General features: G+C 48.5%; 2 protein-coding genes and 1 long non-coding RNA gene across 6 annotated transcripts in view; all 3 read left to right on the top strand.

Moving 5' to 3' along the window:
- LOC132540843 (uncharacterized) overlaps positions 1-10,607 on the top strand; it is a 207,079-nt gene extending 196,472 nt beyond the window's left edge. The window contains exon 2 of the long non-coding RNA XR_009551969.1: positions 10,393-10,607. This is a non-coding gene — a long non-coding RNA (uncharacterized LOC132540843). The remainder of the gene's footprint in view (positions 1-10,392) is intronic.
- Positions 5,637-9,055, top strand: SIGMAR1 (sigma non-opioid intracellular receptor 1). Of its 3 annotated transcripts, none has more exons than XM_016188017.2 (4): positions 5,637-5,915; positions 6,016-6,216; positions 6,342-6,434; positions 8,095-9,055. In XM_016188017.2, exons 1-4 carry the CDS (start codon positions 5,765-5,767, stop codon positions 8,286-8,288), a joined length of 639 nt encoding a protein of 212 aa, XP_016043503.1. In that variant the 5' UTR covers positions 5,637-5,764; the 3' UTR covers positions 8,289-9,055. The 3 variants fall into 3 exon arrangements, with proteins under 3 accessions (XP_016043503.1, XP_007522902.1, XP_007522900.1); XM_007522838.3 differs by having other exon boundaries at positions 5,643-5,915; positions 7,965-9,055; XM_007522840.3 differs by lacking the exon at positions 6,342-6,434 and having other exon boundaries at positions 7,965-9,055.
- Positions 10,608-17,998: 7,391 nt separating the features above from the next.
- ARID3C (AT-rich interaction domain 3C) lies at positions 17,999-26,704 on the top strand. 2 transcript variants are annotated; one of them, XM_007522906.2, is made up of 8 exons: positions 17,999-18,226; positions 19,030-19,443; positions 21,367-21,439; positions 23,628-23,811; positions 23,890-24,179; positions 25,342-25,512; positions 25,744-25,833; positions 26,184-26,704. In XM_007522906.2, exons 2-8 carry the CDS (start codon positions 19,102-19,104, stop codon positions 26,285-26,287), a joined length of 1,254 nt encoding a protein of 417 aa, XP_007522968.1. In that variant the 5' UTR covers positions 17,999-18,226; positions 19,030-19,101; the 3' UTR covers positions 26,288-26,704. The 2 variants fall into 2 exon arrangements, with proteins under 2 accessions (XP_007522968.1, XP_060054896.1); XM_060198913.1 differs by lacking the exon at positions 25,744-25,833.
- Positions 26,705-27,420: the final 716 nt, after the last annotated feature.

A 27,420-nucleotide genomic window follows, 5' to 3' on the forward strand; every position in this document is an offset into this window, starting at 1 on the left:
TTCACAAGTGCTGGAGTAGGCTGCAGGTCTCTCTCTCTCTCTCTTTACTCTGTTTTTCTCTGTCTTTATCATAAGTGAAAAAACAAAACAAAACAAAAAGGCCTCTGGGAACAGTGGATTTGTGGTATAGGTACCAAGCCTCAGTGATAAACCTAGTAGCAAAATAGTAACTAAATTTTAAAATAAGGGGCCACGTGGTGGCGCACTTGGTTAAGCGCACATGTAACCAAGAGCAAGGACACAGGTTCAAGCCCTGTCCCCACCTGCAGAAACAAAGCTTCACAAGTGTGAAGTGAAGCAGTATTGCAGGTGTCTCTCTCTCTCTCTCCCTCTCTATAACCCCTTCCCCTCTCAAATTCTGGCTGTCTCTATCCAATAATAAATAAATACAATTTTAAAATACAATGTTTTAAAATAGTATTAAGTTGGGAGCCGGGCAGAAGTACAATGGGTTAAGCTCACATGGTGGGAATCCCAAGGACCGGCATAAGGATCCCGGTTCCAACCGGCGGCTCCCCACCTGCAGGGGGGTCGCTTCACAAGTGGTGAAGCAGGTCTGCAGGTGTCTATCTTTGTCTTCCCCTCCTCTCTCAATTTCTTTCTGTCCTATCCAGCAACAACAACAGCAATGGCAACAATAAAAAATTAATTAAAAATTAAAATAATATTAATAATAAGTCATTGCTTCAGTACCCTTCACTGGGTCATACCATCTCCTCCTCCCTCAGGGACATCTCCCAACACTTCCTTTCCCTGTCTTCCCCAGATCACTTTTTTGGGGGAGAGGAGATTGGATGAAATACCACTTCCCCGGGCTTTTTTCTTCAAAATTCAAGAGGTCTGACGTCTGGTATAATATCTTTAAAAAGATGGCTGTGACCCCCATTGTCCCCTTTCTGGAATCACAGACACTCTTAAGGATATAGGGTATTTTGAAGGGGGAAAAAACAAACAGATAAAAACAGAGAAGCTCTGCAGGTGTCTATCTTTCTCTCCCTCTCTGTCTTCCCCTCCTCTCTCCATTTCTCTCTGTCTTACCCAGCAACAACAATAAAACAACAAGTGTCAAAAGGGAATAAATAAATAAAACAAGGGAGTCGGGCAGTAGCACAGCGGGTTAAGCGCATATGGCACAATGCACAAGGACTGGCGTGAGGATTCCCGTTTGAGCCCCCAGCTTTCCACCTGTAGGGAGGTCACTTCACAAGTGGTGAAGCAGGTCTGCAGGTGTCTATCTTTCTCTCACCCTCTCTGTCTTCCCCTCCTCTCTCCATTTCTCTTTGTCCTATCCAACAATGATGACATCAATATCTACAACAATAAAACAACCAGGGTAACAAAAGGGAAAACATGTTTTGGCATTGACTGTGACTTCTGTGCCACTCCTGAGCTGGCTGGCTATCTCTTACTCAGTTCTCCATCCCAGTGACATTTTATCTGTTGCTTGAATTTTAATTACCACCTTTCCTGTAGGCTCCCCAGTGAGATCTCTAAATTGGGGTGGGGCCATGCTTGTTCTGTTCATGGCCATGTCCCCAGTGGCGAAACAAAAATATCTGTTGTGGGATAGAATCACTGTGCCTAGCTCTATCTCTAGGCCAGCTCTGAGCACCGGATCTGGACACTCAACTACCCATGAGACATGTTAAGGGGAAGTTTTGGAAGGATGGCAAGTTAGGATGGAGAGAAAAAACTTCCAGGAAAAGGAAATCAATTCCCACCAACCTAATGTCCAGAGTATTTCTCAAGTTCATTTCTAGGTTTCATCTCCATAGACATAGACTCCCTCTCTTCCTGGATCATAGTCATAGTTTACCTAGCTCTCATCTTCAACCCACTAACTCTGTAGCCCAATCTCACTCCGTGATAAAGTCTAATCCAATACTCCCCTTCTAAAAATCCTCAGCTGGTTTAAAGGGCCTCCTAAGGCCTGGGGAAAGAAATCACACACTAAACTTTCATGCCTGAGACCCTCAAGGTCCCAGATTCTATCTAGGTTATCGCTATATAGTGGAGTCAAACAATCCTTTGGCCTATCTCATGAGAAAGAAATACATTTTAAATTTAAAAGGCAAACAACACCCCAGTGTTCTAAGATAAATAAAATAAAAGACCCTTAGTTCACTTTTTGTGCTTCAGAATAAAGAATTGCAGGCTTCCCCATCTTGATGTCCCCATACTGTCTCTACCTGGGGTGCCCTGATTCTAGGAGTATGTCTTTGGCTGGAATCCCATTCTTATTTCTAATTTAAGATTTATTTTATTTATGCATATGAGAGATAGCTCATATGAAACAGTGTAAGAATGAGAGGGAGAGAAAGAAACTAGAGTTGTGGGGCCGGGCGGTGGCACATCTGGTTGAGTGCCCATATTAAAATGCCCAAGGACCCGGGTTCAAGCCACCAGTCCCCACCTGCATGGTGAAAGCTTTGCTTTGGTGAAGCAGGGCTGCAGGTGTCTCTCTGTCTCTCGCCTTCTCTATTGCCCCCTTCCCTCTCAAGTTCTGGCTGTCTTTATCCAATAAATAAATAAAGATTTAAATTTTTTTTAAAAAAAATTAAGAAAAGAAACTAGAGCGTGACTCCAGGGACAGGAGGTACTGAGGATCAAATGGCAGTCTCAGGCATACAAGTCCCGTGCTCTACCAGTTGAGCCATTTGCCTCTCTCTTCTCTCTCTTCCTCTCTCTAGAGGCAGGAAGCAGAGAGGGAAAGAAATCATAGCACTGGGTGCGGGCTGACAGTATAATGTTTATGCAAAGAGACTCTCTTGCTCTGAAGTCCCAGGTTCAATCCCGCACACCACCACAAGCCAGAGCCGAGCAGTGCTCTGGTAAATAAAATAAAAATAAAAGAAATCACAGCATTGAAAATTCCTTCAGCTCTAACTTAGGTCCAGCACATGAAAAGTAGAACATGATCCAAGTGAATTATTATATTTTGCAGGTCCACTGTCTCATATCTATTTCTTTCTCTCTCCTAATTGATTTAGTTACACACTAAAGAGTTCAAAAACCACTTAGTGGCCATGGTCTGGGAGGTGGTGCAGTGGATAAAGCCTTGGACTCTCAAGCATGAGGTCCTGAGTTCAATCCCCAGCAGCTCATGTACCAAAATGAATGTTTGGTTCTTTCTCTCTCTCTCCTCCTATCTACCAAATAAATAAATAAATAAATACACTTAGGGACTAAGGGTAGAGAGCATACAGGTTATGCAAACAGACTCTCATGCCTGAGGCTCCAAAGTCCCAGGTTCAATCCCCTGCACCACCATAAACCAGAGCTGAACAATGCTCTAGTAAAAAAAAAAAAAAAAAAAAGTGGTCCAGGAGGTGACACAGTAGATGACACAGTAGATAGAACCAGCCCCAGGCATAAAAGTTGTTTGCGGGTGTCAGGCAGTAGCATAGCGGGTTAGATCACATGGGCGGAGGGTAGATAGTATAATGGTTATGCAAACAGCTCTCATGCCTGAGGCTCCAAAGTCCCAGGCTCAATCCCCCTGCACCACCATAAGCCAGAGCTTAACAGTGCTCTGGTTAAAAAAAAAAAAAAAAAAAAAAAAAAAAAAGATAGAAGTAAAAAAAAAAAGTTGTTTGCGGGAGTCAGGCAGTAGAATAGCGTTAAGAGCACATGGAGCATAGCGCAAGGACCTGCATAGGAGTCCTGCAGGAGAGTCGCTTCACAAGCAGTGAAGCAGGTCTGCAGGTGTCTATCTTTCTCTCCCCCTCTCTGTCTTCCCCTCCACTCTCCATTTCTCTCTGTCCTATCCAACAACGATATCAACAACAATGACATCATTAATAGCAACAATAATAACTACAAGGACAAAAGGGAATAAATAAATATTTTTTAAAAGTTGTTTGCATAGCCATTATGCTATCTTTCCTGCCAACTCCATTTTTTTAAAGTTGTTTTAAAAATTTGTGATTAATAGTAATACAGCTCTACATCACTAAAGCTTTGTGTCCTCACCCTCCTAATGATAACCACCATAGTTCTCAAAAAGTCTTAAAGGCAGTTTATTTACTTCTGCATTTTGTTTGTTTCTATCTTTTTAATATTTATTTATTCCCTTTTATTGCCCTTTTGTTTGTTTTTATACAGGAGAGACCTGTATTTTATTGGATAGAGACAGAGAGAACTCTAGAGGGAAGGAGAGATAGAGAGGGAGAGACAGAGAGACACCTACAGCATTGCTTCACCATTTGTGAAGATTTTCTGTTACAGATGGGAATCAGGGGCTTGAACCGGGGTCAATATACATGGTAACATATGCACTTAACCAGTTGTGCCACCACCTGGTCCCTTGTTTTGTTTTTTTAAAGTTCATGTGCTTCAGTGCTCTAGATTTCACGAGTGAAACCATCCTGAAGTTGTCTTCCACTTTTTTTTTAATTTGCTTCCCCCCGCCCGTCTTTCACTTCGATTTTTTTAAATTTGCTCTCCCCCCCTTTTGTTGCCCTTGTTTTTTTAAATTGTTGTTGTAATTATTATTATTGATGTCGTCATTGTTGGATAGGACAGAGAAAGAAATGGAGAGAGGAGGGGAAGACACAGGGATAGATACCTGCAGACCTTCTTCACCGCCTGTGAAGGGACTCCCCTACAAGTGGGAGCCGAGGGCTCGAACTGGGATTCTTCCGCTTCGAGCCACCGGCGCTTAACCCATAGAGCTACCGTATGAACCACCCCCCCACCCCCGTCTTTCACTTCTTTACTCCTTTTGCTAAGCATAATCACCTCCACTTCCGTCTATTTAGTCCTAAAGAACAGTATCATCTTTTCTGATTGCCGAGTAGCATTCCATGGAATAACTTTTTTGAAACATTTTTTATTATCTTTATTTATATTTGGATAGATAGAGCCAGAAATTGAGAGGAAGGAGGAGATAGAGGGAGAGAGACAGAGAGACACCTGCAGCACTGCTTCACCGCTTGCAAAACTTTTCTCCTACAGGTGGGGGCTGGGGGCTCGAACCTGGGTTCTTGCTCATTTTAACATGCGTGTTCAACCAGGTGCGTCAGCCCCGACCCCTTAAGCAATGTCTTTAAGAAAGAGCAGCGCGGGGGTGGCGCACCTGGTTGAGCGCACATGTTACAATACACAAGGACCAGGGTTCAATCCCCCAGTCCCCACCTGCAGGGGGAAAGCCTCATAATTGGTGAAGCAGCGTTGCAGGTGTCTCTCTGTCTCTCTCCCTTTATCTCCTCCTTCCTCTCAATTTCTGGATGTCTCTATTCAATAAGTAAATAAAGATTACCAAAAAAAAAAAAAATGACATTGCTTAGGAGTCCCAACCTCCAGACATTTTTCTGAAATGCTCCCAGGCTGCAGTGCCTCCGCCCACCTTCTGGGCTTGCAAAAGGAGCACGAGTTTCCAAGCTTTACAGCTTGACCTGTCAAAAATCCCAGACGAGGTAATTATTCCAGAGTCTCACCGCCACCCGACCCTATGCAGGAGACACCCCCCGCCTGCAGGTCCTAAAGCCGGCTGCCTGGAGGACCTGGCCCCGCCCCTCACCTCCCGCGCGCGCGGCGCCGCCCCACCCCATTCGCACTCCCCACTTCCCGCGAGAAAATGGTTCTGCCTGAGTGGGCGGTGCCGCGGCGCGCGGGCCGTTCTGATTGGCCGGGCTGAGCCGGTTCCACGGCGGTGGCGGGGGAACCGGCAGTGGGGTCTGTGCGGGCGCCGCAGGCTGGGAAGCAGCCTGAGTCCCCCCGGGGCTTCCCTGCTCCGTCTCGCTGTGCCAGGCCGCCCGCCGGGATGCAGTGGGCCATGGGCCGGCGGTGGGTGTGGACCGCGCTGCTTCTGGCCGCCGCGGCCGTGCTGGCCCAGGCGGTCTGGCTGTGGTTGGGCTCGCAGAGCTTCGTCTTCCAGCACGAAGAGATCGCGCAGCTGGCGCGGCAGTACGCGGGTGAGCCGGGCGAGGCCGGGGCGGAGGCCGGGGTTCGTGGTGGTGTCGCCCCCCCCATGCCGGCTCTCACTCTGTTGCAACCCCACCCCACCCACCCCAGGACTGGACCACGAGCTGGCCTTCTCGCGGCTGATCGTGGAGCTGCGGCGGCTGCACCCGGGCCACGTGCTGCCGGACGAGGAGCTGCAGTGGGTGTTCGTGAACGCGGGGGGCTGGATGGGCGCCATGTGCCTGCTGCACGCCTCGCTGTCCGAGTACGTGCTGCTCTTCGGCACCGCCCTGGGCTCCGGCGGCCACTCGGGTCAGTGCTGGCGGCGGGCCGGACAGGGAGGCCAGGGCTGTGCCAGGGCCCCGCCGTGACCTCCCTTGTGATGTTCGGTCGGCACCCACACCCCGATAATCCAGATCCATCTTGTTGTCTCTCAGGGCGCTATTGGGCTGAGATCTCTGACACCATCATCTCCGGCACCTTCCACCAGTGGAGAGAGGGCACTACCAAGGGCGAGGTGTTCTACCCAGGTGGGTCTCCACCTGTGGGAGAGGGGATCATGGCATGGAAGGGGGGGGGTGGATTCCATCCCTGATTCCTCTAGTGTCTCCCATCCCCATCCCCCAAGCCTCAGGTGGTTGCTTGAATCAGGGCAAAGGTCCTGATTGCTTTTTCTGTGTCTAAACACAACTTTCTGTTAGCCACATCAGATCTTTATCTGCCACATGACTGTTGCCTCCGTCCATTATTCTAACAGTTACTGGAGAGACAGGTGAATAGTAAGAAATGCTCTCATATTCGTAGGCAAAGGCAGACAATTGCTAGAAAATAAAGATTTGGCCTTCCAAGTCAGTTATCAGTATCTCCAATATGATATCTCCAATATGATAGGTGCTATCATTTCTATTTCTTTTTTTGACTTGCCATTGGTTACAATATTATAAATTTCAAGAGCATAGCTTCACACCTATAGATAGGTGTGTACAACTCACTGCACCCACCACAAAAATTCTTATGCCCTTGCACCAAACGAAACTACCCATTCCCTCTCTCCCGGCCTCTGATAACTCAGTGTTTTCACAGAGTAAAAGCATCACAAAGTTTGTTTTCATTCAGTATGTATTTCCTTGCACGTGTACCATTCCACTGCTCCTGGCCACCTTTTCTAGTTAGAAACTGGAAGAGACCACAGAGCTTCCTTTTTGTGCAGTAACTCCTCCATGCAGTGTGTGTGTGTGTGTGTGTGTGTGTGTGTGTGTGTGTGTGTGTGTGTGTGTGTATCGGGGGCATCAAACCTGAGTCCTGTGCAAAACAAGCCAGGTAAGCTATCACACCAGCCCCCAGGCATTCTGATTTAACAGCTACATTTCTTAGAATGCTTCACAAATTTTAGGACCATTTAAGTTTAGCTAAATTTACATGACTGAGGCTTGGGAATGCAGGCTTCTGTGGCTCTCAGAAATTGTCAGGTGAGGTGACCCTTGTCCTTGTTTTCCCCGGTTGGGCGGTGGTACAGTAGGTTAAGCCCATGTGGCACAAAGACCGGCGTAAGGATCCCGGTTCAAGCCCCTGGCTCCCCACCTGCAGGGGAGTCGCTTCACAGGCGGTGAAGCAGGTCTGCAGGTGTCTGTCTTTCTCTCCCCCTCTCTGTCTTCCCCATCTCCATTTCTCTCTGTCCTATCCAACAACGAACAACATCAACAATGGCAATAATAATAACCACAACGAGGCTACAACAACAAGGGCAACAAAAGGGGGAGAAATGGCCTCCAGGAGTGGTGATTTCATGGTGCAGGCACTAAGCCCAGCAATAACCATGGAGGAAAAAAAAAATTTTAAAAAAAAGGACATGACCCAGGTGATGCCATAGAAAAAATTTAGGAGTGCTTATCTTACCTCTTAGTCCTCCAGATAGGAGACTGGGCAAGTGAGGTAAGGCTTTTACTTCTGAAATTCCTTCTCTACTTCTTACTCCTAGACAGCCCATGGACCAGGGTGGTGGCAGCAGTGGGAGGACAGGGAAGAGCTAGGATTCTCATGCAGGTGCTCCCTGTCCCCAGGAGAGACCGTGGTGCACGGGCCTGGTGAGGCAGCCGCCGTGGAGTGGGGACCAAACACTTGGATGGTGGAGTACGGCCGAGGTGTCATCCCATCTACCCTGGCCTTCGCGCTGGCTGACACCGTCTTCAGCACCCAGGACTTCCTCACTCTCTTCTACACTATCCGCGCCTATGCCCGGGGCCTCCGGCTGGAGCTCACCACCTACCTCTTCGGCCAGGACCCCTGACCAGCCGGGCGAAAGGAGGACCTGTGGGTGGACAGAGCGGGCAGGCCCGCACACATCCATTGGCTGGAGTCCTTATGAGAAACGGAAACATAGTTAAAACACGCAGAGTCCCTGGTGTACTAGTAGGAACCTGCAAGCTTACACAACCAAACACAGTGACCATTGGGGATGTAGGGGACACACAGTTAAGAGACTGAATCCCATGTGTAAGATAGCATCATGCATTCACACCCATCCAGAGAGGGAACCCCAGCTATACCAAGGGAACCAGTCATGTTCAAACACATAGGCCACAAGCTTGACTCATGAACTCAGGCCTTTTCCAGAGTTTCCCTGCCTTCAGTCAGGGCTTTGGAGTTAGGGAGAAGGGTATTACACTCTTGCCTGGGTCTGTCCCCTCAACCCAGTTCCAAAAGGGGAGTGAGGGGGAAGAAGAGCTGCCCTTGGAGACCCCCTTCACCTGCAGCTGTGATACCATTCCCCTTCCTCTCCCTGGCCTCACCACATGCCTTACCCCCATTCTGTTCCCCTGCTATGCAAGTACCCTGGTGGCTTGTGCCCTGCCCTCTCAGCAATCAGGTTGTCTGGGGAACCAGAATGTGAAGAATGCTGAGATGGGAGGACAAAAGTTTATGTTCTGAAAGACCCCCACTGCTCCCTGAGGGATATGATGGGGAGATTGGCATCGGCCCAGGGTTTACCACAGGGGAGACATGGAGAGGGGGGCTTAGGTCCAAGGGACCATCCCTGGCCTAGAGAAGGCCATTTTTGCATATGTGTGTCCAACAGCTTCTAGACACTGCCCCTGCTGCGTTCTCTGCCCATCTGTCTGTCTCTATTAATAAAAAGACCTGTTGGACAGTTGCATTTCTTTGTGCGTCTGAGAAGCAAGAGAAACTGCTAACACCTGGGGCAGGGCACACATGAAGGCCTCTCCTTACTGTGTGCTTCAGTTTATAAGACAGTGACTTTATTTTTACCAGAACACTGCTCAGCTCTGGCTTGTGATGGTGTTATTTTGTTCTTTTTCTTTTCCTCTGAGCACGACTCATCTCTGGCTTGTGGTGGTGCCTGGGATGAGCCTCAGGCATACAAGTCATTTTGATAGTCATTGTGACGTTTCCCAGGACCAAGACCCACTGGTATCAAATACCACACTTTGAGAGATTGAGAGACTGGATAAAGTGACATCTTCCCCCCCGGTTTATTGTTATTGAGGGGGATTAATGGTTTGCAGTCAACAGTAAAATACAGTATTTTGTACATGTCTCACATTTCCCAGTTTTCCATGTAACAATTCAACCCCCTCTAGGTCCTCTGCCATCATGTTCCAGGACCCTCCCTCCCACCTGAGTCTTACTTTGATGCAGTACACCAACCCCAGTCCAAGTTGTGCTTTGTATTTTCTTATTTTTCAGCTTTTTTATTACTAGTGATTTAATAATGATTGACAAGATTGGGGTAAGGGGTACAGTTCCCACCAGCAGAGTGTCATATCCCACCCCTTCCACTGGAATTTTCCCTATTCTTTTTCCCTCTGGGACTATGGACCAGAGATCTCTGTGGGGCACAGAAGGTCGCAGAGATCTGGCTTCTGTAATCGCTTCTCCGCTGGACATGGGCCTTAACTGGACAATCCATACTCCCAGCCTGGAAGAGTCTTTGCCAGTGCAATTCTGTGAAGTCCTGTGCTGAATGCCCACAAGGTGGCAGTGTGTCTTCACTTTTGAGTGGGAAGAAACATGCTACCCCATTCTGTTTTCTTTCCAGAGTCCTGTCTACTCTGAGGTTAAGTCCCAAACCACTCAGAGAATACCCACTGTGTTAAAAATGAGAGGGACTGATTATGAAGATTCTACAAAGGATTTATTTATTACTGAGAGAAACCGAGCATAAAACTTAAAAAGATTTTATTTATTAATGAGAAAGATAGGAGTGAAAAAGAACCACGCATCACTCTGATATATGTGCTGCCGGGGCTTGAACTCGTGCTTGAGAGTCCAATACTTTATCCATTGCATCATGTCCCGGACCACCCCAGAATCAAACTTGATGCCTTATGCTTGAGTCCAGTGCTCTATCCATTGTGTTGCCTCCTGGTCTGCATTTATTTGTATTTAAAGATTCACGGGAGTCGGGCTGTAGCGCAGCGGGTTAAGCGCAGGTGGCGCAAAGCACAAGGACCGGCATAAGGATCCCAGTTCGAACCCCTGGCTCCCCACCTGCAGGGGAGTCGCTTCACAGGCGGTGAAGCAGGTCTGCAGGTGTCTATCTTTCTCTCCCTCTCTCTGTCTTCCCCTCCTCTCTCCATTTCTCTCTGTCCTATCCAACAACGACAACAACAATAATAACTACAACAATAAAACAACAAGGGCAACAAAAGGGAATAAATAAATAAAATAAATATTTAAAAAAAAGATTCACATTCTTTTTTTATATATTTATTTATTCCCTTTTGTTGCCCTTAGTTTTTTCTTTAATTGTTGTAGTTATTATTGTCGTTGTTGGATAGTTCAGAGAGAAATGGAGAGAGGAGGGGGAGAGAATGCTAGAGACCTGCAGACCTGCTTCACCACTTGTGAAGCAACTCCCCAGCAGGTGGGGAGCCGGGGGCTTGAACCGGAATTCTTAAACCTGTTTTTGAGCTTTGTGCCACCTGCGCTTAACCTGCTGCGCTACCGCCCGGCTTCCTAAAAATTGACATTCTAATGAACAAAAATACAGGACTATACGTAACAACCATGTGGAAACATCAGAAGTCTAAAACTGGCTTTGAATGATTGAGAGGCTCAGGTAGGTTGGCCATTTGATACCCCATTGCTACTATGCTAGTTTTTACAGGTTCTTGCTGGTAATTTTCCACTGATCAGTTGCAAAGTCTAATCTTCAAAGATTTCTCCCACCGTGTAACTCAGAAGTTATATCTATTACAGATGGCTGCTTCCCCTTTTTTTGAATGTATTTATTTATTATTACATAGAGACAGAGAAATTGAGAGAAGAGGGGAAGAGACAGACACCTATAGCCCTGCTTCACTACTTGTGAAGCTCTCCCCTTGCAGGTCGGTACCAGGGGCTCAAACCTAGGTCCTTGGGCAATGTAGTGTGTGCACTTACCTAGGTGTGCCACTGCCTGGCCCCCTAGCTGTTGCCCTTACTTTCCCTATTTACTTAAACATAGCTCTTAAGTTTGCCCTGGTTTCTGCTACTAAGTCCAGTTGTTTTTATCTCAACTTTACATTTGACAGTCACTTTTTTTTTTTTTTTTTGCATCTCCAGGGTTATTACTGGGCTCAGTGCCTGCACTATGAATCCACTGCTCCTGGAAGCCATTTTTCTCCTTTTGTTGCTCTTGTTGTCTATCATTGTGGTTATTATTGTTGTTGTTAGTGTTGTCATTGGATAGGACAGAAATGGAGAGGAAGGGGAGAGAAAGATAGACACCTGCAGACCTGCTTCACAGCCTGTGAAGCGACCCCCTGCAGGTGGGGAGCCAGGGGCTTGAACCAGGATCCCTACGCCAGTCCTGGCACTTTTCACCATGTGTGCTTAACCGGCTGCACTACTGCCCGGCCCCTGTCACTTTTTTGGGGGGATGTGTATGTGCAATTTCACCACTCCTAATCGACTTCAAAGGGCAGGAACCATAGCATCAGATGAGTTATTTATCTCTTTTAAATTTTATTAAAACTTTTAAAAATTATCTTTATTGATTGGATAGAGACAGCCAGAAATCAAGAGGGTAGGGGGAGGTAGAGAGGGAGAGAGAGACACCTGCAGCACAACTTCAGCACTCACAGAGCTTTTTCCCCTGCAGATAGGGAGATGGGAGCAAGGGCTTGAACCCGGGTCCTTGGACATTGTAACAAACTATAGAAATGACCCCTGAAAGTATAGTCTTCCTTGCACATTGTAACATGTGCTCAACCAGGTGGGCCACCGCCCAACCCCCAGATGAGTTATTTCTCTGGCCCTGTATTAAACACACTTAAAACTTCCATGTGGGGAGGGTGGGTGCTGCCACACCTGGTTAAGCACACACATTACACCACGCAAGGACCCGGGTTCACACTCCAATCCCCACTTGCAGGGGGAGGAAGCTTCAAGGACAGTGAAACAGTGCTGCAGGTGTCTCTCTGTCTCTAGCCTCTGTCTTCTTCCTTCCATCTCGATTTCTCTCTGTCTCTATCCAATAAATAAATAGATTTAAAAAAGAAGAACTTCCATGTAGTGCTGGAGCTTGAAGCTGGAACTTTGGCCATGTTAAGGTGCATATCCTACTGGGTTGGCTGTCTCCAATTGACAGTGTGTGTGTGTGTGTGTGTGTGTGTGTGTGTGTGTGTGTTGTTCTTGTTGTTGTTTTATTTTAACAGACCTCAGAGTTCAGCTCTAGCTTATGGTGGGGGAACTTCGAGCCTCAAGCGTGAGAGTCTGTTTGCATAACCATTGTGCTATCTCTCCCACTCCTCCAATGGACTCTCATTCTTTTTTTTTTCTTTTTTTTTTTAATTTTACTTATTTTATTTTTGAGAGAAATGCAGAGAGAGAGACACAGAGAGAAACACCAGAACACTGCTCAGCTCTGGATTACGTGGTGCGGGGGATTGAACCTGGGACTTTGGAGCCTCAGGCATGAGAGTCTGTTTGCATAACCATTATGCTGTCTCCCCCGCCCTCTTTCATTCTTTTTTATTTCACCACAGCACCACTTCACCGTCTGTGGAGTTTCCTCACCCCTGTGCCATGGTATTAGTCCCTTGTGGTACAGAGACTCAGGATGCGTCTATGCATGAGAAGGTTTATGTAGTACCATAACTGCTCCGGAACTTTTGACCTTGTAGCTAGGAGCTTGTATATTTTGAACATTTTTTATGTTTTTTTTATTTTAATTATTTTATTTGATAGGACAGAGATAAATTCAGAGGGAACGGGGATGAAGAGGGAGAGTGACAGACTACTGCAGCACTGCTTCACCACTCATGAAGCTTTCCCTCTGCAATTGGGGGTTGGGGCTTGAACCCGGGTCCTTGTGCACTGTAACGTGCACTAAGCCAGGTCTGCCACCACCTGGCCTCTGATTGTGAACATCTTCAATATCTGGCTGCCACCAATCTGTTTGGCTCCACATGAAAGTGGGTCGGTTATACCATATTTGCCTGACCTACTTCACTTAACATAATACCCTCAACAATGAATGGATAAAGAAAATGTGGAGGGCTGAAAGGTGGTATACTTAGTTGAGCCCGCATGTTACTATGATAAAGGACCCAGGTTCAAGCCCCGGGCCCCCACTTTCAGAGGAAAGTTTCACAAATGGTGAAGCAGTGCTGCAGGTATCTCTCCCTCTCCCTCTCTAACTCCCCTTCCCTCCCAGTTTCTCTCTGTCTTGTCAAATATAAGAAAAATAAAATAGAATGTATAATAAGACTCAGAAGTCTTAGGTTAAATCCCAGGTACCACCATAAGTCAGAGTTGAGCAGTGATGTGCCCCAAAAGTGAAAATAAAAGTATATATATATATATATTTTTTTTTTTTTCAAAATAAATGAGCCAGGGAGGTAGGTCAGCAGAGCACATGCAAATAGTCCTCTATTTGATCCTTGGCAATGGATATAAATAAAATAACAGGTGCTAATTCTGTTCCTTTTAAATGTGGAGATACCTGCAGCACTGCTTCACCACTTGTGAAGCTTCCTCCCTGCAGGTGGGGGTTGGGGCTTGAACTGGGGTCCTCAAGCCCAACAGGGTGAGCTACCACCCAGCCCCTCCCATACTTTTTTTAAAAATATTTTTAATTAACTAATTTTACCAAAGCATTGCTCAGCTCTGGCTTGTGATGATATGGGGGATTGAACCTGGGACTTTTGGAGCCTAAGACATGAGAATTTCTTTGTATAACCATTACGCTATCTACTCCACTCTTATTTATCTTTGTTTTAGAGAGAGGTCAAAGCAGTGCTGAGCTTTTGCTTATAGTGGTGCTGGGGATTGAATATAAGACCTCAGAACCTGGGAGTCAGGCGGTAGTGCAGCAGGTTAAGCACATGTGGCATGAAGAGCAAGGACTGGTGAAAGAATCCTGGTTTGAGCCTCCAGCTCCCCACCTGCAGGGGAGTCACTTCACAAGCAGTGAAGCAAGTCTACAGGTGTCTATCTTTCTCTCCCCTTCTGTCTTCCCCTCCTCTCTCCATTTCTCTCTGTCCTATCCAACAACTATGACATCAGTAACTACAACAATAAAACAAGGGCAACAAAAAAGGGAAAATAAGTAAGTAAAATAAAATAAATACTAAAAACAATTTTTTAAAAAAAGACCTCCGAGCCTTAGGAATGAAAGTTTTGTATAACCATTATACTATTTCCCCAGCCCCCATACTTTTTTTTTTTTTAATAAGATGGAAGCCACATAATTGTTCTGCCATTTGAGTGGAGAGATAATGATTATGCAAAGAAACTTACGCACTCATGCCTGTCTCCAAAGTCCCAGGTTCAATCCCCCTCACCACCATAAGCCAGAGCTGAACAGTGTTCTGATAATAATAATAATAATAATAATAATAATAATGCCTGGCCACTTATAATGTTCTACTTTGATTCTGTCTTGTTATTCAGATTGAACCTAGAGTCTCATCCATGCAAAGCATGTACTCTACTGCTGTGGTTCCCCCCCCCTTTGTTTATTTTTACCCAGACCACTGCACCTCACTCAGCTCTGGCCTTGAATGCTCAGACATGACAATTTTATTTCATAAGTGTTAGACCATCTCCCCTGCTCTACTTCTCTACTTTTTTTTTAAATATTTATTTATTTTCCCTTTTTGTTGCCCTTGTTTTTCATTGTTGTTGTAGTTATTGATGTCTTCGTTGTTGGATAGGACAGAGAGAAATGGAGAGAGGAGGGGAAGACAGAGAGGGAGAGAGAAAGACAGACACCTACAGACCTGCTTCACCGCCTGTGAAGCGACTCCCCTGCAGGTGGGGAGCCGGGGGCTCGAACCGGGATCCTTATGCCAGTCCTTGCGCTTTGCGCCACCTGCACTTAAACCGCTGCGCTACTGTCCGGCTCCCACTTCTCTACTTTCAACAATATGTGAGGAACACCATCGTAAGCCAGAGCTGAGCAGTACTCTGCTAAAACACACACACCACCAGAAGTTGCAATGTGTGACATCCACTACTGGGCTTTAAGAAGCATTGCTACCTCTTTAGTCTTAACCTGCTTGGATCACTGGGAGGGAACAGTTGCCTCATAGGGAGGACACCTAAACAATTCTGTGGGAGGTCCATGGGGACAACAGCCTCCTGCCAACCACCTTGTGACTGAACCATCAGAAAAGTGGATCCTCCTGCCCCAGTCAAGCCTTCCAGTGACTGGTACCCTGGCCAACGTTTTTACTGTAAGCTTAGGGGCAGTGAGCCAGAAGCAGTCATCTAAACCACTCTCCAACAACTGGCACACAGAATTGTGAGGAAACAAGTGTATTTTAAGCTGCTAAGTTTAACTATAATTTGTTACATAGTTATAGGTAACCAATACACCATTCTCTGCCTGTTCTTCCCAACCCATAGTAATTTTTCTTCCTTTTTTTTTTTTTTTTTTTTTTTTTTACCAGAGCTATGGTGGTACAGAGGATTGAACCTGGGACTTGATGGAGCCTGAGGCATGAGAGTCTGTTTACATAACCATTATGCTATCTACTCCCACACCCCCATAGTAATTTTTCTCCATTTTACTTACACCACCTGACTATAATTTTCCCAACTAAAATCAGACCACTATATGAGGGACTTTGTTGACTCCTGTGTGTAACAGTGCCTGGGATAAGACTGGTGTTTAGTAAGTATGTGTTGGGTGAATGGAGGTCCAGGTCTGTCTGTCTCTGCGAGGTAGAGAAGCAGATGGAGGAGTTGTGTGTATGAATGCAGAGTTAAGCCAGGTTTCCAGTTAGCTTCTTTGTCCCAGCACCCCCCCCTACTTTTAGCCCTCCTGGTTCACAATCCAAAGGTGGGTTTACTGCTTTGATTCTTTGTTTACTTATTTTTCTCTTTAGATAGAGACACAGAGAGGGAACAAGACCATAGCACTGAAGCTTCTTTCAATAAAATGGGAGCTGGGTTCAAACCTGGGTTGTGCACATGGCAGAGATGCACAGTATCGGGGCCAGGTGGTGGCACACCTGATTAAGGGCATATGTTACAGTGCCCAAGGACCTGGCTTAATGCCCTGGTCCCCACCTGCAGGGGGGAAGCTTCACAAGTGGTGAAGCAGGGCTGCCAGTGTCTCTTTCCTTCTCTATCTCCTCTCTCAATTTCTATCTTTACCCAATAATAAAAATAAGTAAATAAACATTTTTATGCACGCATTGCATGCACAAGGACTCGGGTTCAAGCCCCTGGTCCCCACCTGAAGTGGGAAAGCATGGGTGATTAAGCAGGGCTGCAGGTGTCTTTCTGTCTCCCTATCACCCCCTTCCCTCTTGATTTCTGGTTGACTCTACTCAATAAAGATAATTTTTAAAAAATTAAAAAGAAAAGAGACGCAGGGACTGGTTGGGAGAGGATGGTTAGGGAAGAGGTTACACCTGGACTTCTGCCTTCTGGCGGAATCTTGGCCTGATGTGTGTTTTCCTGGGTGTGAAGTCAGGTGGTGTTGAGCTTAACATCGCAGAGCTGTACATTCAAGTTAAGTGCTGCCCCCCACAGATGTGTTCACACAGTGGCATCACCTCTAGGTCACCCTCGTGGCTTCGGCAGGAGGAAGAGACTGGACAAGGTGAGGGTGCTCGAGAGGAGTGAGGTCTAGGCTACTCAGAGCCCCCAAATGAACCTCTGGGGTATGAATGAAGGTAGGGTGGGCCTGAAGCAGTAGGATAAGGGTTCTGAAGAAGGACTTTAGAGGCTCACACCTCCATGAGGGGAGAACACATCTGAAGAGAGGACTAAATGCTCATTACTGTTGAAATGTCTGATAACTACTGGAGATACTTTATGGTTTTCACTCCTTGAGTGTATGTTTGAATTTTTCTGTAATAGAATACAAAAAGGGAGGGGTTTAAAAAAGTGTGTAATTGGGTGGGGGAGATAACACAGTGGTTGTGCAGAGACTTGAGTGCCTGAGGTTCCAAAGTCCCAGGTTCAATCCCCAACACCACCATAAACCAGAGCTGAGCAGTGCTCTGGTAAAAAAATAAATGAGTAAAAATAAAGTGGTTGTATTTTCTTCATGTTGTGTACGTACTCTGCTGTGTGTGTGTGTGCAGGCAGCTCAGAGGCCTCAGCGTGTGTGAGTGCAGGGGTGTGAAGCCACCGGTGTACCGGGGTCTTGGCAAACTGCAGTGTGCAAGCAGGTGGTGACAGTACCTGGGCAGAGCAGGAAGGGAAGCTTCTGTTCTGGCAGGACCCGGTAATACCCCTCCCAGCTTCCTGCAAAATGAAACACCCCCTACCCTGCCCCCCGCCCCCACACACATACACACACATCCCATTACAACCTACTCAAGTCATTGCTTGAAAAACCTGGGCAGTTGCATACTGGCACTCATGTGAACATGGATGTTGGTGTGTGAATGCGGGGCACTGAGTGTGGGGGTCTGGGACCCCATGGTGGGGGCGGTCAGGGCCCTGGTGCTGAGTCCAGTAGCTGACTCCTCATGTCCAAGGGCAATGGACTGCTCGCTCTCTTGTATGATCGCGGACAGTGCTCCAGCACCCCCCTCCCGCTGAATCTGAATGCTTGGAAGGTGGGAGACACCTGTTGGGAGTCAGGGAGCAGCAGCGCCCACCCCGGTCTCTCTGCGCCCACCCAGCTAGGGTCCCGCCCCCGCGGCCACCGCCAGTAGAGTCAGAGCCAGCGAGCGAGAGAGGAGCGCACAGAGGCAGCGCGGCCAGAGGAGCGCACAGCGGGAGCGCGGCGGGCACCGGGGGCGCGGGGAACAAGCTGAAGAGCCAGCGGCTGTGGTCTCCCTCCTGGAAGGCGGGCGGAGCAGAGGCAGAGCCAGCCGTGGAGACGCCGGGGGCAGCGGGCCGCGCCAGGCTGGTGAGTGCGGCCCCTGAGCGCCAGAGTGGGTCTGGAGACTCCCGCAGTCTCCAGTCCCATCCCGGCCCTGGGCTCTGCCCGGCTCACCATCTGTCTCCATGCCTCTTGAGGTTCTAGTCCTCTGCGTCTCTGCTGTGTCTATCCGTCTGTTTTTCCTCCGTTTGTCCCATTTAATATTTACTGTCTTCCTAATCTCTTTTCTGTCTTGCTGTGTCAGTCTTTACCTGACTCAATCCCTCTCTGTCTCTCTCTGCTTCCCTCTCTCTGCACTGTCACCCTTATTCATCTATTTCTCTTACCATCTCCGTCTCTCTTACCATCCCTGTCTCTCTACCTAATATCTTCTCTCATCTCTTCCCATCTCTGTCTCATTCTTGTCTCTGTCTGACATTTCTGTTTCATCTCCTTCTGTCTCAGTGCCTGTCTCTCCCCACTTCCATTTCTCCTTGTCTCTTGTTCTGTCAGCTGTCTTCACATCTCTCTGGCATTCATTGTCTCACACTATTAGATCTCAGACTCTCTGCTCTTCCTTTCTTCCTCCAGCTCTGTTTTTTGGTCCTTGTCATCCTCTTGGATCTGTTCAGCAGTCTCTACCCGTCCTCAGTCAAGACCCATTTCTGTTTCTTTGGGTCTTGATTCTGTCTCTCTTGCTATTTCTATCTCGCTGTCTCTGACTGACTCTGGGAAGCCTATGTTCCTTTTCTCTGTCTCCCTGCAATCTGCTGAATTCATGACTACCTCCCCCTTGTGTTGAAGGTGGTGGGGACAACCGGAACCAGCATCTGTAATTCCCTCTCTCACAGGCAGCCCTTTCTTCCGGGGGCCGCCTGGTGCCAGGCCCAAACCCAGTTGGGGGACTGCGCCTGGAAACTGTCATGGAGGTCCTGCTGCAGAGGCAGCAGACTGCCAGACTGGCCCAGGGGGTGGGGCCTTTGGCCCCTCCACGCCCACTGCAGCCACCGAGGCATTCCTTGTCGGGACACCTGCCTCACTTGCTGGGCCACCAGACCCCACAGGCCCCTCAGGGGGCTTTTGGGGAGGTTGCTGCTGAGGAAGTGGAGGATCCTGAAGAGGATGAGGAAGAGGAGGAAGCCGAAACTGGGACAGAAGAGAAAGCAGCTGAGAGCCGTCCAGGAGCCCAGGGTCCTAACTCACCTTCCAATCAAGCCCCTGGACCGCATCCTCATGAGTGGACTTATGAAGAACAGTTCAAACAGGTAGGACCCCCACCCCCAGTGTCAGGCCCTGTTCCCTTCTGCCTGTGGTGAACCAGGTGATTAGTAACCCACCTACTCTCACTTCTCTGTACAAGATGGAAAGTCAGAGACCAACATCTAGACAGACAGTGGGAAGACTGGAGGACAGTGTCAAGGAAGAAGGGACAGCTACCCAAAACATGGAAAGTGAAGAGCAGCAGTAAGCACCTAGGAGAGTGAAGGCAGAAAGGCTGCAGGCTCTTGGAGAAGCTGGGAGAGGAAGTGTGAGGGTCTTGGGGCATTCAAGAATTATTTTAAGCAAGGGGGATCTGGATCTGGCGATTCCAGTACCAGTACCAGCCCACTCTAACTATGGTACAAGATACAAGGTCCTATCACACTGACCAGTGAGGGTGTCCTGGTTGACTTACTTCTGTCTTCGGAAGGAGAACAGAGGTTGACGTTCCCCTGCCATACCCGGTCTCCTTTCCATGTAGCACCTCCGCCATTCAAATCCTCTGCTTATCTGGAGTGTTATGGGTGACAGTATAGTTGCAGTGTGACAGAGGTGCCTCTGTGCAACTGGGAGATGAGATCTCACCCACAGGGGCTCATTCTTCCTTCCTGTGGAACCCATCCAGATGTTATCTTTTTTTAAATAGAATTTTAAAAATATTTTTATTTATTTATTATTGGCTAGAGACAGAGAGAAATTGAGAGAAGAGGGAGAGATAGAGACACCTGCAGCCCTGCTTCATTGCTTTCGAAGCTTTCCCCCTGCAGGTAGGGAGTAGGGACTTGAACCCAGAGCGCTTAGCCAGGTGTGCCACTGCCTGGCCCCCCATCCAGTTTTTTTTTTTTTTCCTCAGATGTATTCTAAGCAGTGCTCCAGGCTGTCTTTCTAAAAGCATTCTGTGCCTTCTGCAGCCATGGCTGCAGCTGTGTGATTCTGGTGGGGTTACTTGTAGGGTGTTGGTCCTTGGGTGTTTTGTAGCAGAGCTCACTATGGTTAGTATTCTGTGGCATTAGCATAAAATGACAAGGGTTACTCAGGAGATTGGCTCTAGCAACTACTTCTCCTGGGTATAGATTTCTGTTAGAAATAGAAAGTATGTGTTATTTGTAGGTATCCATTTGTAAGGCTTAGGGCTCAGTTGTGGAAGTCTAGTTCCATGGAATTCTGGGCTTTGGTACTCATGGTTATTTATTTATTTTTGATTCTGAGAGTTCTTGTTGGAAGATCAAGTGTTACCTATGGGTATTCCTTAGGGACTGTTACTCTAGGTAGGTGACACTGTTACTCTAGGAATTGTTCCTCCTGGGTGTTTTGTTGGGAGTGATACTGAAGGTGGGGGTCCAGAACACTGGGAATGGGTGGTGTGTCCTGGATGGGGTAACGTCATTGCCTCTGCAGTGGGCAGGTCACTGTTCCTGAAAGGAGATAGCCCAGAATGATCCTAAGTGCCTCTGACCATCACCTCTGCCTGAGGGATGGTTTGGAGATGCCTTTGCCCTTCAGTACAATTGTCACACAGAGAGACTTGCACAGCAAGAAGTCCTTGTAGGGATGAACAGTCAAGGATGAAGATGAGTGTCTCAGTTGTTTCTGTCCCTTCCTCAGTGTAGCCTGTCATGACTCCTCCCCTGGGGGTGCAGGGCATGCCCTGGAGTACAAGCTGAACCTCCTCAGCTTTCTCTGTCTCCCAACACCTCCAGACAGGTGGTTTGAAGTACTCAGGGTACCACTGCCCAGTAGGTTGGTTTCTGTAAAAAGGTGCCCTACTTGTTCTCAGAGGGAGAGAGATCCTAATTCCAGGAAGTCTACACTTCCAGCCCAACTCACACCTTGAGCTTGGAGCCCTTGTTCAGAGTCCAAACTGTGCTGGGGTCTTGCTGGGAGGGAGAGTCAGCAAAGCTGAAAAATGACTTTGGTTCTCCCCCCAGCTATATGAGCTTGATGCAGACCCTAAAAGGAAGGAATTTCTGGATGACCTGTTTAGTTTCATGCAAAAGAGGGGTAAGTAGGGTTTAGTGGGGGTTGGGGCTGGCCATGGTGGAGGTAGCTAGAGCTGGTGGTCCCTAGTTCCAGGAAAGGAGATTTTGGGATTTGGTACCAAAACTGGATGCTCTCTGCAGAGGTCCGAGTTTGACAGCTCTTGTCCTCTGGGCCCTCAATACCATCTTTAACCTCTGACCCTACCCCCTCCTCCACCTAGGGATTAATTAGTAGCCAGCCCACTGACAGATTAAGGAGTGTGGAATCAATTGGGAGACCAGCTGGAGGAACTGGTCTGGTGAGGTGGTGGGTCCCCAGGACGGGAGGGTTGAGGATGCCTGGCTCCCCGTTCAACAATGTCTCTTGCTCTGGTCTTGCCTGTCTTTAGTTTCTCCTTAAGGCAGGGTACACATATGCTCAACAGCAGCAATGACTGGGATTAGACTGAACTTCGAATGGGGCAGGCTGAGAACCCTGTAAATTGAGGGTAGAGAGGAGGAATTATTCCTTTCAAGGAATAAGAGAAGAGAACGCAGGGGACCAGAAGGGGATCAGAGTGGGCGGCAGTCCATCACTTCAGCTTCTCCTCAGATTCATGGGTCCAAAGACTGAGTCATTATCTCTCTCTCTACAAAGCTAATTAACTCACTGGGAGTGAGGCCTGATAAGCTGCTAATTAACTGGCTGCACTGCAGCCCCTCCTTTAGTGCAGCTGCAGGCCAAAGCCCCTAGGCCCCCACCCCAGCATCTCTTTCAGATCTTTTTCAACCAGGGACTCTTCCTGAGTCCCTATGACCTATTGGTCCCCAGGGAGACCCGGTTTTTCTGGTCCCAGTGTCCCCAGCTTCCCGCCACACCCAGCCCAAGGAGGATGGGGTAGGATGGGCTGAGAGGATCCCACGCCCCCACCCCCACCTCAGACCTGGAACTCTGCCTCCCAGCCCCCTCCTCTTCCTCTGCAGGGGGGGGGACGGTGGTCTCGCGGGGCCGATAATTTCCCCCCATTAATCAGACCGCAGCTAATTGTTCGGGTCCAAAGGCGGCGGCGGAAGGGGACAGGATCGGTAAAGAATTAACTGGGGCCCATCGCTCAGCGCAGACAGGCCCCTTTGTCAGGACTGGCCGCGGGGGCGGTGCGGGCTGTGGAGTCAGTCAGCCGAGGCGGGGGGGGGGGGGGGGGGGGGGGGGGGGGGCTGCTTCTCCTATCAACCATCCCCAGGCCTGGGGCAGCCATCCCGGGGCGGCTGTTTGGGGGGGAGTGTCTGGCTCTTCTGCACATGGGCAGTCCTAAGATCTACCTCGATGTTGTTCAAGGAAGTGCCCCAGGAGTCAGAAAGCTAAAGCCAGACAGTTAAGACTAGTCTCACTGCCTGCCAGGTTAGATTTATATTTACATGAAAAACATTTTTTTATTTCATTTTTTTTTAATTGGACAGGACAGAAATTGAGAGAGGACGGGGAGCTAGAGAGAGGGAAAGACAGACACCTGCAGACCTGCTTCGCAGCTTGTGAAATGTCCCCCCTGTAGGTGGGGAGCCGGGAGCTCCAACCCAGGTCCTTGAGCTTAGTATCATGTGCGCTTAACCGCGTGTGCCACCACCCAGCCCTCAAATTGTTCATTTTTAATGAGAGACTGACAAGAGCACTGCTCAGCTGTGGCTCATGGTGGTGCTGGGGATTGAACCTGGAATCTCAAGAGCCTCAAGCATGGAAGTGTTGCAGAACCACTATGTTTTCTCTGTCTTACCCAGCATTATATTTTAAACAATGGGAAAAGTTGAAAGGTGGTGTACATTTCCCAAAACTGCAGTTCTCATTTCAGAGTCTGTAAATACAGTTTGGAACTCAGAGAGACCCATTCCTTTATCCTTTATCTGCCTTTAGGTTACAGTGCCTGAGTGGAGGCGTTCTGATAGTGATCACTGAGCAAGCAAAGCCTAAAACATTTACCATCTAGCCCTTTACTGGAAGTCTGTTGACCCTACACCTAGCCTCTTGTCCCTGCTTCAAGAGGCCTTGTGTGTATGTGTGTGTGTGTGTGTGGGGGGGGTTCTACTTGTAATCCCACCTCCCCATCCCTCCTCTCTGGTAGGTGGACGCCCAGGACCCCCTCTTGACCCTATCTCCCCCCCACGCCCAGGATGCCCACAGGCAGGGTCTTAGCCTTCCTGCCCTGGCTCTGTCTACCCCAACCTCCACCCCCTCCCAGGGACGCCAGTGAACCGCGTGCCCATCATGGCGAAGCAGGTGCTGGACCTGTACGCGCTGTTTCGCCTAGTGACGGCCAAGGGCGGCCTGGTGGAAGTCATCAACCGCAAGGTGTGGCGGGAGGTCACTCGCGGCCTCAGTCTCCCCACCACCATCACATCGGCAGCCTTCACTCTGCGCACCCAGTGAGGCCCGGAGCGGGGGAGAGGGAGCGGGGCTTGAGCAGGGGGGCAGCCTCTCACGCCACCCCCGTCCGCCCGCAGGTACATGAAGTATCTGTACCCGTACGAGTGCGAGACACGCGCGCTCAGCTCACCCGGGGAGCTCCAAGCTGCGATCGACAGCAACCGGCGCGAGGGTCGGCGCCAGGCTTACCCTCCCGCCCCGCTCTACTGCCTGGCCGGACCGCCCCCTCGGGGCACTGTGGGCCCCGCCCCCGCATCTGGCCCCGCCCCTCCCCCGCCCACTTCCTGGCCACGCCCCGAACAGGGCCCCGCCTCTGGCTTGCCGGCGCACGCCTGCGCACAACTGAGTCCGAGCCCTATTAAGAAAGGTGTGAGAAGAGAGAAAGGTGGGAGGGGAAGAGCGTCTGAGATCTCTAGGGGCTGCGGGTCGGTTCTGATTGGCAGAATATTAGAGGGCAAGGTCTCTGTGGTCTGGGAGGCATTGAGTTATGGGTCAGTAAGGCCTAGCAGAGTTCTTAAGTTTGATGGATGCTGAAGGTTTTTTTTTTTTGTATTTCACGTATTTATTTTATTTGCTTTTAGTACTTATTTATTTGTTATTAGGTAGAGACAGAAATTGAGAGGGGAAGGGGAGGAGGGGAAGGGGAGATGGAGAGAGGAGAGGCACCTGCAGCCCTGCTTCACCACTCGTGAAGCTTTCCCCCTGCAAGTGGGGACCAGGGGCTTGAACTTGGGTCCTTGCACACTGTAATGTGTGTGCTTAACCAAATGCGCTACCACCTAGCCATTTATTTATTTATTTATTTATTTACAAGAGCACTGCTCAGCTCTGGCTTATGATGCTGTGGGGACTGAACCTGGGACCTCTGGGACCTTGGAGCCTCAGGCATGAGTCTGTTTGCATACCATTATACCATCTCCCCTACCCCACGCTGAAGTTTATGGGTTTTGAGGTTCCAATCTAAGGTATAGAAAAGCTGGGATTCTGAGATATGGGTTGCCGTGGTGTGGGGCTGAAGCTTAGCAAAAACACTTCAGCTACCTTTCTCCAGAGCAGCTCTGTTCCACACTTGTTCATTCACCCAGCATTCCTATTTGCATGTGATCTGTGCCTCCTATAACTTGGATTACTTAACAACCAAGAGCAAGGAAAGCCTCAGATTGTCATAGACCATAGTCCTTTGTGCTTTCCAGCTTCAGAACTTGTAGGTAGAAAATCTGCATGGGAGTGGAAATTGTACTTAGTGAGAGCTTGCGTTTGGGTGACCTCTGGGGGTCCCAGGTTTGGGGATGAATCAAAGGCAGAGAAAAAGTTAACTGAGGGATTGGGTGGTGGCACACCTGATTAAGCGCACACGTTACAAAGCTTTGCGAGTAGTGAAGCAGTGTTGCAGGTGTCTCTGTCTCTTTTATCACCCCCACTCCTCTTAATTTCTGGCTATTTTATGCAATAATAAAGATAATAAATTTTTTTTAATCAAAAAAAAAAAGTTAAGTGAGCCAGAGAATCTGAATGACCTACTCTTTCAGAGGAAAGTGGAATTCCAACCCCTCGACTGGCGCTGCCTGTGGGCCTGGCCTTGGGACCTGTACGGGAGAAACTGGCACCGGAGGAGCCCCCAGAGAAGAGGGCTGTGCTCATGGGGCCCATGGACCCACCTCGGCCTTGTTTCCTTCCCCATGGCAAGGTTCCCTTGAGGGGTAAGGAGGGGCTTGTTGCTGAGTGGGTTTGGGAACTGTGCACTGATGAAGAACTCACCTATTACCTGATAGATGTTGGAGGTGGGGGAGATAGATCACTCACACAATTATATGGTTACAGCGACTGAAGTGGATGGGGGCTGTTTATAAGGATGGGGGGGGGTGAGTGCTTGCTTCTAAGTCTTAAGTGTGATTCTCTAAAATGTGACTCCCTTGTCACCTCCTGGACAGAAGAACGGCTGGATGGGCCTCTTAATCTGGCAGGCAGTGGTATCAGCAGTATCAACATGGCCCTAGAGATCAACGGGGTGGTCTACACTGGTATGGGTACTGTAGGCTGTCTTCACTGGCATGGGGATTTTAGATTTTTCTCTACTAGCATGAGCTATGTGGGTTTGTGATATTGGCATGGGCTAAAGGGGGTAGCTACATGGCATGGGGTACAAGGCATGACCTCTTTAGCATGGATACCATACGATGTCTGCCTTATCATGGACCTATGTATTGGCATAGGAATCGCTGATCCAAAGGGCTCACACTCATTGGTTTGTGGCAGGGGCATGTGTGTTATATTCTAGCACTAATACTGACTTTGTTTTTCCTCTTCTGTTTCCATGTCCCATGCTTCCTGCTTGTTTTTGCTTTCTTTCATCTTCTCACCCCTTTGTCAGGTGTCCTTTTTGCCCGCCACCAGCCTGTGCCAGCTTCCCAGTGCCCAACCAACCCTACACCCCTGGACCCTACAGGGCCGAACCCTTCTAGCACCTCACCCTGAGAACTCCTACATGGAATTATGAGTTCTAGCCCCATTGCTGAGTGGGGAAGAAACAGTCCCTACACCTTGATTTTTCCAGGGTGCCCACTGTAAAACCCAGCCCTGTGAGGTGACCACTATTCCCCTTGCCATGTAGACTTGAAGCCAGAGAGCTTTCCTTTGCTGTCACATCTACCTCATTGTAAAGGGAGGGCACCACCTCTTGGCCAAGTTTAGCAGCATCTACCAAAGAGTTCTGCCACCCCAGAAATTTCCACCATCTCATTATATGCACCCCTGTGTCAATATTATCTCTAGGAATCTACCTCTTTGAGTCAGACCTGTTTCTCTTTAGAAGCCAGGTGAAGGGTTGGGATGGGGTGTTGTGAAAGAGATGTTCCTCGGGTCACATCTGACAATAAAGTTGAAGTCTCCCTCTCCAGTGCCTCTTCCTGTTTGGGTCTAGGGGTTGGGGAGGAATTTTGTGGTATGCATAAACTACTATATTGGCCAAGGGTTCTCAGAGGGGGGAGACAGTATCAAAAGTCCATGAGTAGGGAGTCGGGCAGTAGCACAGCAGGTTAAGCGCAGGTGGTGCAAAGTGCAAGGACTGGTGTAAGGATCCCGGTTCAAGCCCCAAGCTCCCCACCTGCAGGGAAGTCGCTTCACAAGTGGTGAAGCAGGCCTGCAGGTGTCTGTCTTTCTCTCCTCCTCTCTGTCTTCCCCTCTTCTATTTCTCTCTGCCCTATCCAACAATGACATCAATAACAACAATAATAACTACAACAATAAAACAAGGGCAACAAAAGGAAATAAATATTAAAAAGAATACTTTATAAAAAAGAAAAGTCCATGAATAGAAGAGCTGGGTCTCATCAATTAGCTGGTCTGAGTTTACTGGGGAGACAGTGAAGTGGTGTTGCAGAGCATTTGCATGCAGGATGGAGTTCAAATCTCACTTCTGCCACTATAGTGCTGAATAGCTGTGAAAAACACTTCTAGGATCTTAGAAGATTCCACAAGATTGTTCTTTAAAATACTTTATTTATTTGTTTGTTTACTTATTTTTGCCTCCAGGGTTATTGCTGGGGCTTGGTGCCAGCACTACGAATCCACTGCTCCTGGAGGCCATTTTTCATTTTTTTTTGGATAGG

This window comes from Erinaceus europaeus, chromosome 10, assembly GCF_950295315.1.
Source record: "Erinaceus europaeus chromosome 10, mEriEur2.1, whole genome shotgun sequence".
NCBI lineage: Eukaryota > Metazoa > Chordata > Mammalia > Eulipotyphla > Erinaceidae > Erinaceus > Erinaceus europaeus.

Bases quoted from the DNA above. Each gene is read 5' to 3' on its own strand.
- ARID3C (XM_007522906.2), top strand. From the start codon at position 19,102: ATGGAGGTCCTGCTGCAGAGGCAGCAGACTGCCAGACTGGCCCAGGGG. The intron at 24,180-25,341 runs GTGTGAGAAGAG...CTACTCTTTCAG, and splicing joins TCCGAGCCCTATTAAGAAAG to AGGAAAGTGGAATTCCAACC. The intron at 25,834-26,183 runs GTATGGGTACTG...CCCCTTTGTCAG, and splicing joins CAACGGGGTGGTCTACACTG to GTGTCCTTTTTGCCCGCCAC.
- SIGMAR1 (XM_007522838.3), top strand. From the start codon at position 5,765: ATGCAGTGGGCCATGGGCCGGCGGTGGGTGTGGACCGCGCTGCTTCTG. The intron at 6,217-6,341 runs GTCAGTGCTGGC...GTTGTCTCTCAG, and splicing joins GGGCTCCGGCGGCCACTCGG to GGCGCTATTGGGCTGAGATC. The intron at 6,435-7,964 runs GTGGGTCTCCAC...CCCTGTCCCCAG, and splicing joins GGGCGAGGTGTTCTACCCAG to GAGAGACCGTGGTGCACGGG.